The sequence below is a fragment of the Schistocerca cancellata genome, chromosome 1, assembly GCF_023864275.1.
Source record: "Schistocerca cancellata isolate TAMUIC-IGC-003103 chromosome 1, iqSchCanc2.1, whole genome shotgun sequence".
NCBI lineage: Eukaryota > Metazoa > Arthropoda > Insecta > Orthoptera > Acrididae > Schistocerca > Schistocerca cancellata.
This window is the reverse complement of record NC_064626.1, coordinates 644,044,533-644,065,672: the sequence shown is the minus strand read 5'-3', so window position 1 is coordinate 644,065,672 and position 21,140 is coordinate 644,044,533. Positions and strand designations below refer to the sequence as shown.

Sequence of the window (21,140 nt, the reverse complement as noted above, 5' to 3'; positions counted from 1 at the left end):
CTTATTAGACTTCTGCTTAATTTGAGTTACCTTCAGGGGAAAACAATTTCCAAATAAGTTGCTAACTTTATTAATGAATGTTCCATCATCTTTCGGGCGTGCACTCGGGACAGCGACAATTCTTCTTGCGATATTTCAGCTAGAAACCTCCCAGCCATCTTCAAGGCGAGTCGGAGACTGAGTTCATAGCGTTTTTTTTCCTTTGTTGTGATTTCATTCCCCTGCCCCATATGGGCAGGGGAGGGCTGTCACCAGCACAATCCGCCGCTCTTCAGCCGAGTGACATGACAACTAAAACAAGAATAAAATAATACACTCCTGGAAATGGAAAAAAGAACACATTGACACCAGTGTGTCAGACCCACCATACTTGCTCCGGACACTGCGAGAGGGCTGTACAAGCAATGATCACACGCACGGCGCAGCGGACACACCAGGAACCGCGGTGTTGGCCGTCGAATGGCGCTAGCTGCGCAGCATTTGTGCACCGCCGCCGTCAGTGTCAGCCAGTTTGCCGTGGCATACGGAGCTCCATCGCAGTCTTTAACACTGGTAGCATGCCGCAACAGCGTGGACGTGAACCGTTTGTGCAGTTGACGGACTTTGAGCGAGGGCGTATAGTGGGCATGCGGGAGGCCGGGTGGACGTACCGCCGAATTGCTCAACACGTGGGGCGTGAGGTCTCCACAGTACATCGATGTTGTCGCCAGTGGTCGGCGGAAGGTGCACGTGCCCGTCGACCTGGGACCGGACCGCAGCGACGCACGGATGCACGCCAAGACCGTAGGATCGTACGCAGTGCCGTAGGGGACCGCACCGCCACTTCCCAGCAAATTAGGGACACTGTTGCTCCTGGGGTATCGGCGAGGACCATTCGCAACCGTCTCCATGATGCTAGGCTACGGTCCCGCACACCGTTAGGCCGTCTTCCGCTCACGCCCCAACATCGTGCAGCCCGCCTCCAGTGGTGTCGCGACAGGCGTGAATGGAGGGACGAATGGAGACATGTCGTCTTCAGCGATGAGAGTCGCTTCTGCCTTGGTGCCAATGATGGTCGTATGCGTGTTTGGCGCCGTGCAGGTGAGCGCCACAATCAGGACTGCATACAACCAAGGCACACAGGGCCAACACCCGGCATCATGGTGTGGGGAGCGATCTCCTACACTGGCCGTACACCACTGGTGATCGTCGAGGGGACACTGAATAGTGCACGGTACATCCAAACCGTCATCGAACCCATCGTTCTACCATTCCTAGACCGGCAAGGGAACTTGCTGTTCCAACAGGACAATGCACGTCCGCATGTATCCCGTGCCACCCAACGTGCTCTAGAAGGTGTAAGTCAACTACCCTGGCCAGCAAGATCTCCGGATCTGTCCCCCATTGAGCATGTTTGGGACTGGATGAAGCGTCGTCTCACGTGGTCTGCACGTCCAGCACGAACGCTGGTCGAACTGAGGCGCCAGGTGGAAATGGCATGGCAAGCCGTTCCACAGGACTACATCCAGCATCTCTACGATCGTCTCCATGGGAGAATAGCAGCCTGCATTGCTGCGAAAGGTGGATATACACTGTACTAGTGCTGACATTGTGCATGCTCTGTTGCCTGTGTCTATGTGCCTGTGGTTCTGTCAGTGTGATCATGTGATGTATCTGACCCCAGGAATGTGTCAATAAAGTTTCCCCTTCCTGGGACAATGAATTCACGGTGTTCTTATTTCAATTCCCAGGAGTGTACATACATAAGGAGATAAAAAAGGGGAACATAAAACAGAGTAAGGGGAGAAAATGGAGGTAAAAATACACTGACACGTAGACGTTCATTGGGGACAGTTAAAAAAGTCACCAGAAAGTTAAAAAACACCGTTGGCGATTCTTGTTCATAGCGTTTGCGCGTGCCTATTTATACAGAGAGTCACGTGATACAAAGCTGCTGAGGTTTAAAAGTGCATGCGTCAAAGATATCAAAGTCGCCACTACTGCGCTAGTCATAGATAAGATGTATATAGGAAAGATAAACATATAAGTGCAGAATGCAAACAAAATAGTGCTGCTGCGAATCCACCATGCTTGTAAATAAATAATTAATCTTTAAAATTGGTAACATCTGTCGGAAGTGAAGATGCAGAAATTCTTCCCAAACGAAGGTGTGAAATAAGCGGTTTCCAAGCATTGTCAAGATGAAATCCTTCGTCACGGTGTAGCAGGTTGTCGGCTAGTTGTATTTCTACAGCTTCCTTAACAACTGAGTCCCAGAAAGATGAAGCAGTAGTTAAAATCTTAACATCTTTATAATCTATGGTAAGGCCAGTAGAAATGCAATGTTTGGCAACTGCTGATTTGTTGGACTGAAGAAGACGTGTGTACCGCTGGTGTTCGACGCGTCGTTCCTGTACGTGGTTTGCCCTATGTTACGTTTGCCACGCTCACAAGGGATTTCATAAACTCCCGCCTTTCGCAAGAGCAGATCATCCTTAACGGATCCCAACAAGGCTGCAGTCTTACCTGGTGGGCGGAATATCACATCTACCTTATGTTTCTTCAAGATTCTAGCGATTTTAGAAGAAACATTACCCACGTATGGGAGAAAGGCTGTAGATTTTACTTCCCTTTCCACTTCCTTATCCTTTTCCTGTGATAAAAACTGTAGAAAAATCACAGGAAAAATTCAAGGGGCGTTCCACTACGTATCTTTAACCACATTTGATTCAATTTTCCGCATTTGTTACTGCTGGTATGCAGGCAAAGACAAATTCGTACTGCAAACGTCTCATTGGTAGTTACATTAGTATGTTGCACTTAATACATTAAAAAACATTTAGAGTCATTGTGCTGAATGCGTAATATGTGTTACGCTATAAATCACTCTGCCATTCTACTAATAATTCGTAACCAGTTGCCTTCAATCAATCACGTATGACTCTAATCATAACTCTACGCTGCGGATTAGTATGTCACCATAATTGACATTACTCACATACGAAAATGTTTCTACATTTAATTTTTTTAACGGAAATTCATTCAAACAATCTGGATTGACTTGACGTTGCAAAATGACAGCTTAAGACAAGTCTGTATAAAGGCTGTCGCCAACAGGTGACGTCACTTATGTCAACAGAGCTGCTTACAGGTCTAGTCACCAGGCAGCTCTGTCACTGTCAAGTTTTCGGCCTTTCTGATGACGTCTTGAAGTGATACCTCGTGGTCCACTAGATGCGCTGAATCCACCCAGAAGCAGAAGTCGAAACACCATAATCTATGGTAGGGCAAAGTAGTGGAGACACAAAATTAAACAGAGATGGCGTTAAACGAATGGTGGGACCGAAGTGTACCTATTTCCCAATGCATTTTCGATGACGCCACTGAAGTGATGTTACTGCAGTTGAATGTTTGTTAAAGCTCAGTTTACACAAGCATCGAAAACTTGCAGATGCACTAGTTTGTGGCTCCATTTTGTGCAGGAGCATCTTTGAAGTGCCAGAGTTTTCCATTGGCTGCACTGAATTGTGCGGTTGTCAAAGTTGTATTCGAATGGGTGAAGTTGTGATATTGTAACGAATTACGGAATGGAAGAGAAAACCAATATACGCGAGATAATAGCAACATTAAGTGACCACACGGAAAGAATATTATGCAAGGTAAACGAATTTTACAGTTTCTAATACAACAAATTTATGCGGTTATTGTGTAGTCTCGATGAAAGTGCATTAATTGTTTATCTTTTTTCTGTTTTGTGTATCAAGAGACGACAGGAGTTGAAGGACGATGAGGTTGTGGTGAAAGGGGTTATTGACAGACTAAATTCTCTGAATTATGTTCGAAATACAGGGTGGCCAGATAAAGAGGAGATCCTGAATGCTTATCAAAAGGCTCGAGAGGTAAGTATATAATGATATATATAATTTCAGGTAGGCCGCTTTGTGTGGCCGAGCGGCCGACCGCTAAGGTCGCAGGTTCGAATCCTGTCTCGGCCATGGATGTGTGTGATGTCCTTAGGTTAGTTAGGGTTACTTAGGGGTCATTCCATGCCAAGTGGTCTAAACCTTCCCACCATCATGTCTCCAATTTTCTTCAAATTTTATCTGTAGCACTAGTCAAGTGCTAAATTAAGTTTCTCAAGATTTCAAGCCTCTAGCTGCAATACTTGCTGATCTACACCCCCTTGTCTGAAGGGTAGTAAGTTCGCATGCGCGCGACATCAGACAAAATGCCATTTTTGGGGTCTCATAAAATTGAAACCAATTCATAAGAATGGTTAGTAAGATGAGACCCTGTACAGTTTTTTGTGCTGATTCAAACGAAATTAATTATAAGATTACTGATGCAAAATCCGGTCAAACAAGTCGACTCAAAGTGTACCCCTAATTCTGTCGTGACTTAATGCGACAAATTTTGACCAATATTCAGACTGCAATAATTTCCTTGCAGATAAAGATATGGACTTGAACTTTTTACCAAGTCTTATCTTTGTGCTGGACATAATACAGCTGGATTTCCAACTACCCAGGCTTTATAGTCGCCTTGCAAAATCTCTTCAAATTTGGCAGTGTCAGCGCAAATGGCTTTATTTACCAAAGTTCAAAGCCCATTACTACAAAATAGTCAGCCTGGATTTAATTGTGAATAGTATCATCTGAAAGAGAAACTCTTGCTCTACAAGATGGATATATTTTTCTTTTGCAACGCTTCCATTAAGTGCTTATTTACTCAGGTCAAAGTATCTTATATTTTGTGTGCGCAGTGCCCTGCGTTGGTCCATGATGGCTGAGCCATTACTGGTTATCACAATAAAACCAGCATCCCCATCGCCATAGGGGCCACGCCCGATAGCCATGCAGTAACAGCCACGGGTGGGTATCTTTACTGCAGGTTCCCAAGCCTGATTACAGGGTGTCTTTACCACAGGATCCCAAGCCTGATTGTGGGTTTCTTTATGCAGGTTCCCAAGCCTGTCTTCCTCAGTTACTTCATCATTCTGGAAGCATCGTTGATTTGCAAGAGAATGCTTTCAGGAAAACTGTATTGCCGACCAGATGATGTCACTGATGGAGCTGGAATAACACCAATGATAAGTTGTTCTGGAATCCAGCAAGTATCACGTCTTAAGGGCCAATAAAATGAACTTGCAGGACCATGAGGATGCATAAAGCTTATGAAAGCATCTTTCTGTTCGACTGAGATTTCAACGATGTTTCCAATCCACCATTTCTTTTCATAAATGCAAGCAACATACTGCCCAGGCTGAAGATCCATGACTTGAACTACTACTTCAGCAGCACTAATTTTGGCCAAAAAAGATGTCGCATCATTAGAAACTCTACTGACCTTAATTGTCGTCATATCAATGGGCAAAAAATGGTGGTTTTCTCTTGTGCCAGCTAGAGTGTGCCCTTGCAGGAATCTTTCTTCTTGAGAAGCTTTTTCTTCTTCAACTTCCTCTTTGCTGATGAAAAAGAATTTGATTCCATTGATATTATCATTGCAGAAGTTGAAAAGATCTTTGGGTGTTAGAATCTGGTTTTCATATGGACGTTGCAAACTTGCTCTTGCTGCCAACCGTTTTGTTGTGCCTCCAATGCCATCACAAGGCGACTTTCCATGGCTTGTTCCAAAGAAATTCCATTCTGCTGTTATTTCAAAATCTTCTTTGTGATAGCATAAGTTGAGAAAATTCTTGAAATTCTTATATTGTGCAGCTGAACCATCACTGAAGTAGTGGATGTGGCTTATTTTGGAAAATTGCATCTTCAGGTAATTGATTACTTTTCCAATGTAAACATGGACAGTAATCGTATCGTGTCGAAGGCAGTCACTAATAACACAAAGATTCACACATTGCACCTCTTCGTTTTCACAGTAGTAGACTACAAATGGATGAACTGTTGCTTGACTGTTTTCCCAGTGAAAGCCTTGCACTGCATCTTGAACAATAAATGAATAGTTTTCAGCAAAATCCATTAGTATTATGAATTCGCCTTCTTTCAAATCAGTTTTGAGAGCTTTCAGGTGCTGGCTTTGATGCTTGGCAATGTAGTGATGACAAGACAGGTTCCAAATTTTTGCTGCAATATCTTCAACATACTCTTCTGTTGAAAGCTGCTTTGTTTCTAAAGTATCCCTGTCGGTATGAATCCATTGTTTGTACTCAATCAGTTCTTCAGGGTCATTATCTTCAAAATATGTTGCAATAACTGCTTCTACACCTTCTGGACCAGGGCAGTTTTCACAACGATGAAGCATACAATCCTTGTTTTCCAAGCTGCAAACAGCTTTGCTAAGAATTTCCTTGTAGTCTTCATTGATTGATGCACCAGTGAGCATAAGCTTGACATTTTGGTGTATTGTACAGACACAAACTGAGTGCATTCCAGCAGAGCCAACTGTAACACACCATTTTGGTCTAAGCTCGCAAAACTTTGAGAAGCCAATTTCTGGTCCATTTTGCTTCTGATAAGACACGTACATTTCCTTCAAATTGCAAAGCAACAACCGCTTTTGCTTGTACACCTTTGTTCCTGAAATTCTCACAGGCACACAGTCTTTCTTCCCTGGACAAAGTCTGCTGAATTCGTCATCTTGAAAAAAGTCATGTACTTTCTGGACAACTTCATCTGAAAGCTTCCTTCCTTGCCGATTTGCTGGAAAAGCTAGAACACCTTGCTCATTCTTCAGTTTTCTCGCTTGCTTTACCATTCTTTCTGATACATTAAATGCTGTTGTCGTATCTTTAATTGTCCAGCTTCTTGGAACCAAGGTCAATATTTGAACTTTTGTCCTACGATTTGACACTTTACATTTTTCTTTCAACTCTTCTATAAGATTATCAAGATCTGCACAATTATTGCATGGGCGACTTTTACTTGAACTTGGCTGTTCATCGTAATTGATTCCTACAGCAGCAGCAATTTGATTCCCAATTAAACTTTGTGCATCCAAGATCTTTCTTTTTGCATAGCTTTGCTTATCTCTTTTACTTAGTTGTCTTCTTTTCAATGGTGAAGCACCAATAAATGATAAACTTTTGTTGATGGCTGGTTCAGTTTCATCCGTTGTGAAATCTTGTTCAGATTGGGTTGATAGTGATGATGAATCTTCTAGCTTTTGGTTCAGTGCCGACATGCAGCGAGGGCAAAGCTTCTGACCAGGTTTTATATCAATCACTTCTTTTTTCTTTAACAGGCAAAGTTTGGCAGCTGTTTCATTATCAAGCAGTCTAAGTCCAGCTTTTACATTGTGATTCCTCTTCTTGAATGGATTGCAACATTTCTTTTGCATCGCTTGATATTCATGTAGGAAGAGGGCTTCATGGTGGAAGCAAATGATGGAATTTTCGTCAAGTTTGGCTTCTGAACGCGAAACAAGCAATTTCTGGTCACATTCTGTGAAATCACTAAACGCTTTGAATCCAGTCTTCTTAGCATAGAAGATAACATGGCACTTTGATGCAGCAGCATCTTTTCCAATTGAACAGGGGGCCAACGATTCTTCTTCTTCATTAACTTCTGACATCTCTCACTGGCCAATCACTGAATAAAACACGAATGAAATATCCAATTATATCAGTAATTCTAAGCGACTATTAAGATTCAAATTCCTAGAAATGAAGAAAAATTAGTGCATCGCGCATACAAAATATAACAACTTTGATGTGAGTTAATGAGTACTTAATGGTCGCGTTGCAAAAAAAACAAATGTCAGTCTTGTAGAGCAAGAGTTTCTCTTTTAGGTGATACTATTCACAAGCAGATTCAGGCCAACTATTTTTTAGTAATTGGCTTGAAACTTTGGTAAATTTTACCGTTTGTGCTGACACTGCCTAATTTGAAGAGATACTGCAGGGCGACCATATGGCCTGGATCATTGCAAATCCGGCTGCATTATGTCTAGCACAAGCATGAAGCTTGGCCAAAAGTTCAAGTCCATATCTTCAACTGCAAGGAAATCATTGCAGTCTTAATATTGGTCAAAATTTGTCGCGTTGTGTCACGACAAATTTTGAAGTATACTTTGAGTCGAGTTATTTGACCGGGGTTTGCATGAGTAATGTTATACATAATTTCGTTGGAATCAGCAAAAAAAACTGTACAGGGTCGCATCTTACTAACCATTCTTATGAATTAGTTTCGATTTTATTAGACTCCAAATATGACATTTTTTTTATGTTGCATGCACACGGACTAAGTACACTTCAGACAAGGGGGTCTAGATCAGCAGCTATTGCAGCTAGAGGCCTGAAATCTTGGGAAACTTACTTCAACACTTGACTAAAGCTACAGTTAAAATTTGACGAAAATTGGAGACCATGATGGTGGGAACTTTTTTCAGTTTTAGACCACTTGGTGTGGAATGACCCTTAGTTCTAAGCTCTAGGGGACTGGTAACCTCCGAAGTTAAGTCCCATAGTGCTCAGGGCCATTTGAATTTGTTAGTGATAGAACATCAATGAAAATATTATGTTAGTCACTTGATATGCCGGCTGGCAAAGTGGCATTGACTACAAATTCTTACTGTAGGCTTTGATCTCTACGAGGAAATATTTTTCAAATATATTTATTCTTCTGTTTATTTAAAATGCGAAGTAGTGTAATGTCTAGAAATAATGACGGCTCACTTCTCTTGCTTCGGTATCCAGGGCAACAATGACTTCCAGGCAAATGCCGTGATGGTTCCTTTCAAAGGGCACGGCCGACTTCCTTCCCCATCCATCCTATGGGACCGATGACCTCACTGTTTGGTACCCTCCCCCAAATCAACCAAACAACAGTGACTTTTACCTGTTAATAAATTCAGTATGTGTGTACGCTGCTGCCACTGGTTCTCAGATACACATCTTTGACTGGCGGGTCATTCCACATCAAAGGGACCAATATTAAAAAGTACCCCCACTCGACCAGCTCCAAATCTAATGAAATTTGGTGTGAAGGTTTTACAATGACTTTGGTGCTTATATACCAAATTTCAGTCTAGGGGGCAGGCTGTGCTATTTTTTTGTTTTCTGTGAAACCTGGGTAGTAAAAAACTTCAATTAGAAATGGAAAACCAGGGTACGACATACATTCTGCAAACTGTTACAAGCAACAGGAATTTTTTATGCATTTAAATAGTAATATAATGCTTCTATATTTTCAATATTAATTAGTTTACTAAGCTTTAAGGACTTGAATATAAAGAATAATTCCTGCTCTGATGTTTGTTTCACTTAGCAAAGTTTTTAATTGGTCAACTGCATATGTTTAGTATACAAATAAGGGCATAATAGATTTTTTTAGCTCTTAGATTAAATGCTGCATCCAAGAAAGTGAGTAGCTGCAGTGTTACGGAAGGACATTTTTTCCCAGCCATACAAATGACTTTTAACATAAAATATATTATTATTTATTGAATTGTATAACAATAAATGCTATCTTACAGGTTACTTATTAATTTATTAGGGTCATTCCATGCTAAGTAGTCTAGAGGCTCCCACATGACCCTCATGGATTTTGATGAAATTTTGTATGAACATTCACACATGTTCTCAATGAACACTGGTAAAACTTCAGCTTCAGAAATTCAATACTTGCAAAGATATAGTCACTTGTTTGAAACCATAGTACAGCTTTCTATAGTGTGTCCTTGAATTTTCAGCAACTTTGAGATGAGATGGTCTTAGAATATAAAATTTTATTCTACTATTGCTTTCCATTATTTCACAAATCTAGGGTAAATTTGATGATTTTTCAAAAAGTGCTAAAAATGGGTATTTTTAGTCAAATTTTTCAAAAAAGTGTTTTCTCCAAACTCTTCTAAACTATGGTCATTAGAAAGAGCATATTCTAAACTATCTAGAAAAGTGGATTTGGTTTTGCAATGCAAGCATATAAGGCCCTAAAAAGTAGCATCATCAAAGACTAGCACTGGAAGTTTGAACACATTTTTCTGGCACTCAAATTATACCTCAAATGTTTTATTTTGCCTTATACATGTTTATTAATGTCTGGGTAAGTGAAATACGAAGTCCTGATGAATAGGACCTAGCTTAAGTCCAAATAGCAAAAGAATAAAAATAGAAACAATGTTATTTCTTAATTCCCCCCCCCCCCCTCTCTCTCTCTCTCTCTCTCTCTCTCTCTCTCTCTCTCTCTCTCTCTCTCTCTCTCTCTCTGGCTATGGTCCATCGTGGCTTAACCACTGCTAGTTTCATTTCACCTGAGAAAACCAGCATTCCCATTGCCATAGGGGTCACGCCTGATAGCTTAGCAACAACAGCCATGGGTGGGATTTTCTACCACAGGAACCCAAGCAAAGGGTTTCTTTACACAGGTTCCCAAGCCCTGATAGTAAAATTATTCAAGTGCCCTGTGTAAAATTAGAAGGCACTCTTGGATTCCTTAGATTGTTTCCTCTAACCTATTTCAATTTTTTATATGTGCTACGTTAATTTTCTGATGAATATCAAGAGGAATGGTGTATTGCCGGCCAGACAAATTTACTGATGGAGCTGGAATATCTGCAATGATGTGGTGTTCCGGAACCCAGCACTTGTCACTTCTTGGTGGCCAATAAAATGAATTTGCTGGACCATGTGCATGCATAAATTTTATTAATGCATCCCTTTGCTCTGTGGAGGTCTCACAGATATTCCCAATCCACCACACGTTTTCATATATGCATGCAACATATTGTCCTGGTTGGAGAGCAGACATTAATATGCCTCCTGTCATCCCAAAATCACTCTTATGATAGCACAAATTTAGGAAATTCTTGAAATTTTTATGTTGAGCACTGGAGCCATCACTGAAATAATGAATGTGGGATATCTGTGCAAACCGTGCTTTTATATATTTGATGAGTTCCTTGATAAAAACGTGAACTGTAATAGTGTCATGTTGCAAACAATCACTGATAATGATAATGTAAAAACTTAAAGATTCTACTTTCTCGTTTTGACGAAAGTAGATAACAAATGGATGAATTGTTGCTTGACTATTGTCCCAGTGGAAGCCTTGCACAGCATCCTGAATGATAAAAGAATACTTTTCTGCAAAATCCAGTAGGACAACAAGCTCTTCGTCTTTCAGATGACATTTAAGGCCTTTAAGATGCAAGCTTTGATGCTTGGCAATGTAATGATGGCATGACGGACTACATATTTTATTTTTTACATCTTCAGTAAAGTCATCCACTTCCATTTGCTTCGTGCCCAGCATGGCCCGATCGGTATGTATCCATTGCTTAAACACAATAACTTCCTGTGGCTCATGATCTAGGAAACCGCTGGCAATTTCAGATGCTGTAGCTTCGGGCCCAGGACACCTTTCACAGCGATGTAGCATGCACTGTTTAGAGTTCAAACTGCCTTGCTGGGAATCTCCTTATAATTTTGACATATACCAGCTGCGTTAAGCCTAAGCTTAACATTTTGGTGAATAGCACAGATGCAAACTGCATGCATTCCAGCTGATCCTACTGTTACACACCATTTGGGTCTAAGTTCACAAAACTTTGAGAACCCTATTTCTGGACCATTTATATTCTTATAGATAACATACATTTCCTGTAAATCTTTTCTGCATGTATGTCTTTCTATCTAAAAGTCTAACTGAAATACTATTTTTTTTTCCAGGGCACACCCTACTATGCTTATCATCTTCAAAAAAATTTTGCACTCTACTAGCAACTTCTGCTGGTAATTTCCTGCTTTGCCTATTTTCGGGAAGTGCCAGAATGCCCTTCTCTGCCTTAAGCTTCCGAACATTCTTCACCATTCTTTCGGACATGCCGAACTGAGCTGCTGTTTGTCTGACTGTCCAACTTACAGGTGCCAAGGTTAAACTTTGCATCTGTTCTTTATGAATTGCATTCTGCATCTTGGCTTTCAGTTCAGTCAGCAAATGTGCATAGTAGGCACAGTTTCCACATTCCTTAATTTCAGTAGCATCTTCAGTTTGTCGGTTTACTCCCATTGCATTTACAGTTCTGTTTTTAATTACATTTTGAGCCTTTTGAAGTATCTTCTTCATATATTGGGGCTTATCTCTGTAGCTTACTGTTCTCTTCAGGGGGGAAATACCAATAGACAATAAGCTACTATTTAATTCTTCTTTTGGTGTAAAGTCCTCATCAGAATGTGATGATGAGGCTGACAAAGCTTCGTGCAAGTGTTTATTTAAGGTAGTCCTGCAAGCCGGACAAATTTTCTGACCTGGCTTTATGTTATTAACAAGCTGCTTCTTCAACATATCAGAAGCCTTAGCTGTTTCAGTATCAAGAGTGCGAATTCCTGCCTTAACATTATGATTCACCTTCCCAAAGGGATTGAAGCATTTTTTTTGTAACCTCTCATATTGTGTCAATAACAGGGCTTCATGGTGTAGGGAAACTTGAGAGGTATTGTCCAGCTTTGCTTCAGAACGTCGGACCAACAACTCTTTTTCCTTATCACTAAAATCTGCAAACCATTTTAAAGCAGCTTTTTTGGCAAAGAAAGTGACATGACACTTTGTTCCACTATCTCCTTGCCCAATTGAGAAGGTATGCTGTTCCCTTCTGCATCCATCTCTAATCAGTAACTAAATAATGTATTTGGCCTCTAAGTGCAAATTATAATCTGCTTAAATTTCAGACAAATTGCTGCTGAATGGAATTATACACAATGTATAATACCAATGAAAAAATCTAATAAGAGATATATGCTATAAAAGACACATTCAAAACAATTTTTTGTAAATTAGATTACAAACTTTGATGGTCTTACGAATCACTTAACAAGCCACACTCAGTCAAGAGAACCTACTCACTATGCTGCAAACACCCCACTGAAATACTGATTGTTCAAACAAGGCTCACAATAATGAAACAATCTGATTGTTAAAGTAATTGTTGCCATTATATTTTCTATAAACGGTGAATCTTGTTAATTTTTTTGTGAAATTAGTGATTATGTATTTACCAAGGTAGTAGGCTACATTTGTGATTAAATACAAAATTAAAACTCTTAAATGTTTAACCAACCAATTTCACATTCCCCTCATAACTTTAAGACAAAAATTCACAGGTTGCAACACCCAGGTATTAAAATCTCTGCAATATTGATTGGAAAATTTACATCACTTGGTGCATGATTCAAGCAAACCGATTCTTTTTTGGAAAAATGTTTTATACAATTGAATCCAAAAATTAGGTCTTTATTTTCCACTTGTAAATATTTACAATTTTGAGAAGTACAAAAAATGACATTTAATAGGCATAATAAGATTTCAGGTATAATTTGAGTGCCAAAAAAATGTGTTCAAACTTCCAGTGCACCTCTTTGATGATGCTACTTTTTAGGACCTTATATGCTTGCATTGCAAAACCAAATCCACTTTTCTAGATGGTTTAGAATATGCTCTTTCTAATGACCATAGTTTAGAAGACTTTGGAGAAAACACTTTTTTGAAAAATTTGATTAAAAATACCCATTTTTAAGCACTTTTGAAAAATCAACTTCACCCTAGATTTGTGAAATAATGGAAAGCAATAGGAGAATGAAATTTTATATTCTAAGACCTTGTGTTGGTGAGTTATGGTGTGCTAAGTTTCATGCACATCCCACAATTACTTTTGTAGATATAAAAAACTAAAGTTCGCATTTTTTTATAACATCTATTTTTTCGCCCAACTTTGCTTCAAATTATCTATATGAAAATTGCTCAGAAATCCTTTTCTTAATATTTTACTTTAAAGAGGTCTAAAAGTTGTATAAGATGGCCAAATTTTGTTTCTTTCATGCAAATACTTAGAGATATCTCATCTCAAAGTTGCTGAAAATTCAAGGACGCACTATAGAAAGCTGTGCTATGGTTTCAAACAAGTGACTATATCTCTGCAAGTATTTAATTTCTGAAACTGAAGTTTTACCAGTGTTCATTGAGAACATGTGTGAATGTTCATACAAAATTTCATCAAAATCCATGATGGTCATGTGGGAACAATTCTCGATATTAGACCACTTGGCACGGAATGGCTCATTATTGAAATGAAAATTATGTAGCATAGGAAAGTGAAATTATTGTTAGTAAAATATAGACTTTGTACATGCATAATTAAAACACTGTTTTGAGAAAGTACCCTTTACATTTAATAAAGATATTTCTTTTTTTGTTTTTTAAGAAAGTACCAGGGAAAAAACTTTCATTTAGTTATTGTTCATAAACATCAACAGGATCTGAAGATTTATAAGTAAGTCTTTCAGAACTACCATTTGTTCACTTAACAAAAATGTCAGCAGCAGAAATATTAAAGACATCATTCTGGACAATTTAAAATGTGTTTTTAGTATTGTCTGTTGACTTCATTCCCATCACTTTGTAAACGTCTGTATCGGCAAGAAACTTCTGAATAACGCATGTAGCATACCTGTGTACAACAGCTATATCACTAAACACTTTGCAAAGTAAAAATGACCCATTAGACAAGACTGAATCATTTGTTAACTTGCTTTGAACTACTTGGTTCTGCTGCTGCTTGAAAACATTTGCATTCTGAATAAGTTTGTAGGTCCTTCCAGTACTATGCTGCACAGAAAAAACAGAATTTTCCAAAAGTGTGATGTGTTTTTTTTATCAGAAGAGGGTTGTGCAAAATGATATTTTCTAAGGCCACTTATAGGCAAACAGTTAATTCATTGGCTTTCCAACATTTTCTTTACTGCTTCAGTTCTTGACTCTGGAATGTAAATCACAATAATACTTTTTGCAAGATCTTTTGCAGTTGTTGCAAATTCTTCTGCATTATTTACTACTATTTTTTTTCTGGAGAATGGAACGAAAAATGGCTCTCTTAAGTTCTCCTCCGATGCCATCATGTGGACTCTTTCCATGAGCTGTTTCGAAGTAACTTCGATCAACTGTTACACCAAAATCTTCATGAAAAAGAACATCACAAACGGAGAACCAGCTTTTGAACTGATTTGCAGCTCCATCACTAAAGTAATGGACATGTGAAATTGGAAACCTAACTTTTGTTTTCAGATGTGCTAAAATTGCCAGATTGAAAGCATGGGCACTGTCCTTACTATGTTCTAAAGAATCAGATACAACACAGTAGTTTATATGCTTCAGTTCAGGATACTTGTAATACACAATGGATGTAAAACTACACATTGGGTGAACACCAGTGAGCCTGCATGATCTCAAATTGATGTTTTATCAAAACGTTTTCTGAGAAATCCTCTAGTACAACAATGTCTGTTTCGGGAAGGACACGTTTTAACATGAGAAACTTGGAGTGCTGCCTACATGCATTGTAAACATGCCCGGTCAAAGTCTGTAATTGTAAATAAAGTTGTACCTTCGCTTCTGACAATTTTGTTTGCATTTCTTGTTTCTTTGCATGACCTTCTTCTAGACACCATCCATAAAAAGTTATTCTTTCGTTTAAATCTAACCCTTCAAAATAACTGTCAAGAATTCAAGTGCCACACTCTTCACAACTCCAGTCTATACAGCTGATATTGGTGGAATCACTTCATCTAAACTTTTTGGTATGCTTAGCACATGCTTGTTCAAAGACCTTGCAGACACAAACTTCTCGACCTCTTAGTGTTGTAGGTACAACATGCTTTGGTCGTAATTGTTTAAATTTTGACAGTCCAGTGGGTAACTCCCCATACTCTTTGCAGAAAAGTTCATAAAGTTCTACCAAGGCATTGCCAGCTTATGTCACCTCTTTTGTAAAATTGTATCACCTTCTGTATTGTTTGATTTGGTACAGAATCCCTTCTTTTTTTCTTTCAAATATTGATTGTTTTGGTTTTACATTCATAGCAGTAAAGCCAGCAACTTCAAAAAAAATTATTAAGTTTTTGAGGTGAAAAGGATTTGATGAGTTTTCCAAGAACTTCGGGATGCTTGGAAGGTGATTTTGGGAGAAATCTGTTGATCCTAGCGGTAGCTTTACCTAATGTGCTAGGTGACATTTTTAATGTTGGATTTGCACTGGTTTGACGAGCAAGGGCTCATTCCATCTTTTTCTTTTCTTTTTCATATTTTCGTAAATGACCTATCTTTCCCTCAGGTATTAACTTCTGTCATTTTGCTTTCTTTCTCTCACGATCTTTTTGATGATATGCTTCTGCTGTTCCTGGATCATTCATTTTTTGTTTTTTGCATTCCTTATCACGCTTGGCACCAGTTTTGGCCATCACACCTGCACATATATTCAAGAAACTTGTTAAGTCTATAACTGAACGAAAGAAGCAATTGAATTTACATTACATTTCCAAAAAATTCATAGTAAGCCATTGATGTACATTACATTTTATTTTCAACCTCAAAGAGTGAACATATGCTCAGCTTAAAGGGGATATGCCATGTTTGATTAGAGTATAAATTAAAAATTACAAAGCCAAAGAATTGAGAAATTCTTTTTACATGTTTTTAAAAGTGTTGCACATAACAATGTCATCTAGTCTTTGCAGAGCAGGCTACGATATATTCATTCACTGTTAATAGTTATAAAAATATTTGGAAGTTGTCAGATAAATGCTAACAATATTAACAAGATGCCTCAGAATTTAAATATTTGATACTCTTGCTTATATAGCACATCGAATTATAGCCTACATTCTTCACTCAGGCCTTTAGAGTAATCAGGCTTATTCAAAAAAAATTTCAGAATTATGCATAAACAAACAAACTTCGTTTACATTAAACTTATACTTACTTTCAAATTGTTTATAACCTTTATAACCAGCAAATTTACACTTCCAACATGAACAGTCACTTGAAACCTATATAACAATGGAGAGAGAGAACGGAAAACTGGAGAGAAAACATCTGACAGAATTGTTTCATTGGCTAGCTAGGTAAAGACATGCTGTGAGTGGCTGGTTTCATTTTTAGAGAGAAACTCATATAGAAATTTATAGCAAATGTCCTTCCGTAACAAGTTTTACAAAATAAATATTTATTAAATAGTTGTTTCATGTGGATTTATGGTACTGAAGTTACAGAAAAGAAAATTTTATATTAACTGTTCATTATATTTTATATTGAAATTATGTCAACAATTTGTTACGGAAGGACATTAACAATTTTGGGGAAATTTTATGTCTTTGATAAACATACCAAATTCCTTCTTTTAATACCAAGGTATTCCTGTTAGGCTAACTTAAGTGCCTACATAGATTTTGTCACAGGATCATTAATGTTTGTGATACAAATAATATAAAATGAAACATCCTCCTGTAACAGAAAATATTTTATCTTTCTAATGTGTGAGGAAAAAATCACACTAATAATTTTTTTAAAAAAGGGAAATGACTGTAGCATATGAAACTACATAGTTTTCTGAACAATATAGCACAAAGTTTTATGGTGATTAAAAGGTTTTTGAATTTCAGTACTTGTGGCATACAATATCACGACCTGACCCACCAGTATCTTCAGTGGTTGAATTCTTAGGGGATTTTAAAGAGAGGCTACTCACCTCCGCATCATGTACGAAGAGGTGCAAATGTGCCAACTTTGCTAGGCTTTTCTAAAAGCTCTAGGAAACATTTGGTCATTTGCTTTAATATACATAGACAACTTTTTATGCCGAATGACACTATGGCAAAATTTACAGATTTAGCCATACATAAATATAAATACAAGTCTCCAAAGTGGCTAAAAAATTCGTCGCACTGTTCGGAGAGCTATGATTTGACCAACCACTGCTACTTTTCGTATCAGCCAATCACGCCAAAACTTCAGATGGCTATTCCTACCTACAATTTGTATATATCTATCAAATTTAAGTAGTACTGGATGCCCAGATGAAAAGACATGCATCTACAAAGTTGGCCAAAATTTTCGACTTGCAAATCTTATGGTGTTTTTGGGGGGCAATGTCTCAGCTGTGTCTTTAATCCCCCCCACACACACACAGTTGGATAGAGCATCCGTCAAGTGTTCAAAGCTATTTTGTTTAATTTCTGGTTCTTGCATATTGATGAGTAAGAATACGTATAAGCAGTGGGAAAATGTATTACTGATGAATACAAACATTAATACAATTTGAAGTTGTAAATCAAAAGGTGTGTAATTGTAGGGTCTTATAAAGTATAAGATTTTCCTATGGTTTAGAGAAAGTAACTATGCTAATAAGTGTTTTTACATCATTTTTCAGTGTAGAATATAAATACATTAAAACCTCAGAAAGTGCCCTGAGGATTATAAAATCTAGATCATAATGGAATGCTATGTTGCTTTAGAAGGTTTTAACCCTTCAGTGCATTGTCACTCGGTTTCCATTGGTATTTTAAAGCAGCAATACAGTGACATACATTGCTGAATCGCCACTTTCAATTGCTACTTTCATTATTGGCAATTTTCACAATGTCAATCTTTTGTGCTGTACAGTCTTGGTGTTGAGTATTGAGTTTCTGAATAATAAATAATAATTGTTTTAGCTGAAGGGAAGCACTAAAACAGTGTTTTGATAGCCTAATTTGTATATTTTATATAAAAGCTACACTGAATATTCCAGAATTTTGTCTGAAGTCATCACCATTCTATCAAGGCAATAGGGAACTACAATCAGTTAAGGAAATGTCACCAATTGACAAGGAGCTTCTTCACTGTAGGTCTGGCCTTGGTTTTACTGCAGATGCCCAAAATTTGTTCATACCAGAATGCCTTGTTAACAACAAAATTTCAATTCCTGCAAAATTTCTGCAACCCATTTGGTAAAGAAAAACATATAACCAAGAAGGCTTGAACACCAGTAAACACGGCAGTGTCTGATAGGTTGAAGTTGCTGACTGACCAAGCTTTTGAACTTGGTCAGAAAATTTGTGCCAAATGTAGACATGAAATGCCCAAAAAGAATCATCCCACCAGGATAAGCAAGAATCACCATCCACTGAAGACATGGGTGTTGTTGCTGCTTGCTTTACCACTAACACTTCATTATCATCACTTGGAGAATCACTACTAAAGCTTCAACAGACCAGCAAAAGGGATTCAATGGGGGACACAAAGTGCAAATGTCTGAAAGCTCAAGGCAGCATTACTAAGGTAATTGCCACAGCTGCTGCTGTGAGCCAAGTAGTTATTGCTCAGCTACAAATTGAAGAGTGCCAGAAATGTAAAGGTATGGACATCTTAATCACACAGCTTAAGATTAAACTTCAGACTTCAAGCAATAGCAGTAAAGTTCAAATTTTGACCCTGGTACAAATAGCTGCACTACTGAAAAAATGGCTAAAGAATTTGCTGTTCCAACTAAGATGGTGAAGAAGGCTAGGAAACTAAAGATGGAAGATGGGATTTTGGCAACACCTGCAAATCGAAAAGGGAAAAAAGCTCACTGGTGAAATAAAACAAAATGTCATCACTTTCTTTGAAGATGAATTTTCTTGTCTATGTCCAGGCAAAAGGATTGTGTTGCAGGAAGAATAAATGGGGAAAGATTCACAAGGAGAAATGCCTGCTCCTTTGTAACCTTAAAGAAATGTTCATTGCTTATTGTAAGCAATATGGAAATGAACTAAGCTTCTCAATTTTGTGAGCTCAGGCTGAAATGTAGTACAGCTGGTGCTTCTGGATCACATTCAGAAAGCGTATGTGCAATTCATCAAAATTTCAAATTAATGTTGGTTTCAGCAACATCCATTCAAGATGATTACAAGGATTTGATGAAAAAATGTATGCAGTTTGGAACCAAAAAATTGTATGCTTCAGCTTTGTGAGGAATGTCCAGAAAAAATGCGACTAGATGCTTTCCTTGAAGACTCTTTTAAAGACGATGACCGTGAAGAAACAACGGAATACAATCAGTGGGCCCATGCTGGCAGACACACATTGGAGACTTGCCAGAGAACTGTTGAAGATTTCATGGAGGCATTGATTTTTGAAAATTGCCCGTTTAAGAAGCCATCACTTTGTGTCAGAACACCAAAGTTTACATCTTGTTGTTGTTGTGGTGGTGGTGGTGGTGGTGGTGGTGGTGGTGGTGGTCTTCAGTCCTGAGACTGGTTTGATGCAGCTCTCCATGCTACTCTATCCTGTGCAAGCTTCTTCATCTCCCAGTAACTGCTGCAACCTAGATCCTTCTGAATCTGCTTAGTGTATTCATCTCTTGGTCTCCCTCTACGATTTTTACCCTCCACGCTGCCCTCCAATACTAAATTGGTTATCCCTTGATGCCTCAGAACATGTCCTACCAACTGATCCCTTCTTCTAGTCAGGTTGTGCCACAAACTGCTCTTCTCCCCAATCCTATTCAATACCACCTCATTAGTTGTGTGATCTACCCATCTAATCATCAGCATTCTTCTGTAGCACCACATTTCAAAAGCTTCTATTCTCTTCTTGTCCAAACTATTTATCGTCCATGTTTCACTTCCATACATGGCTACACTCCATACAAATACTTTCAGAAACCACTTCCTGACATTTAAATCTATACTCGATGTTAACAAATTTCTCTTCTTCAGAAACGCTTTCCTTGTCATTGCCAGTCTACATTTTATATCCTCTCTACTTCGACCATCATCAGTTATTTTGCTTCCCAAATAGCAAAATTCCTTTACTACTTTAAGTGTCTCATTTCCTAATCTAATTCCCTCAGCATCACCCGACTTAATTCGACTACATTCCATTATCCTCGTTTTGCTTTTGTTGATGTTCATCTTATATCCTCCTTTCAGGGCACTATCCATTCCGTTCAACTGCTCTTCCAAGTCTGTTGCTGTCTCTGACAGAATTACAATGTCATCGGCAAACCTCAAAGTTTTTATTTCTTCTCCATGGATCTTAATACCTACTCCAAATTTTTCTTTTGTTTTCTTCGCTGCTTGCTCAATATACAGATTGAATAACATTAGGGAGAGGCTACAACCCTGTCTCACTCCCTTCCCAACCACTGCTTTCCTTTCATGTCCCTCGACTCTTATAACTGCCATCTGGTTCCTGTACAAATTGTGAATAGCCTTTCACTCCGTGTATTTTACCCCTGCCACCTTCAGAATTTGGAAGAGGGTATTCCAGTCAACATTGTCAAAAGCCTTCTCCAAGTCTACAAATGCTAGAAACGTAGGCTTGCCTTTCCTTAATCTAGCTTCTAAGATAAGTCGTAGGGTCAGTATTGCCTCACGTGCTCCAACATTTCTACGGAATCCAAACTGATCTTCC

The 21,140-nt window shown here is 38.6% G+C and overlaps 1 protein-coding gene across 2 annotated transcripts in view; it reads left to right on the top strand.

Annotated features, from left to right (window-relative positions):
- Positions 1-3,358: 3,358 nt before the first annotated feature.
- The window catches only part of LOC126183381 (centrosomal protein of 112 kDa-like), a 152,602-nt gene continuing 134,820 nt past the window's right edge, over positions 3,359-21,140 (top strand). The window contains exons 1-2 of one of the 2 annotated variants that reach the window (XM_049925328.1): positions 3,359-3,638; positions 3,744-3,878. In XM_049925328.1, the coding sequence (XP_049781285.1) occupies positions 3,567-3,638; positions 3,744-3,878 (207 nt within the window). In that variant the 5' untranslated portion in view covers positions 3,359-3,566. The remainder of the gene's footprint in view (positions 3,639-3,743; positions 3,879-21,140) is intronic. The other variant, XM_049925317.1, reaches the window with a different exon arrangement.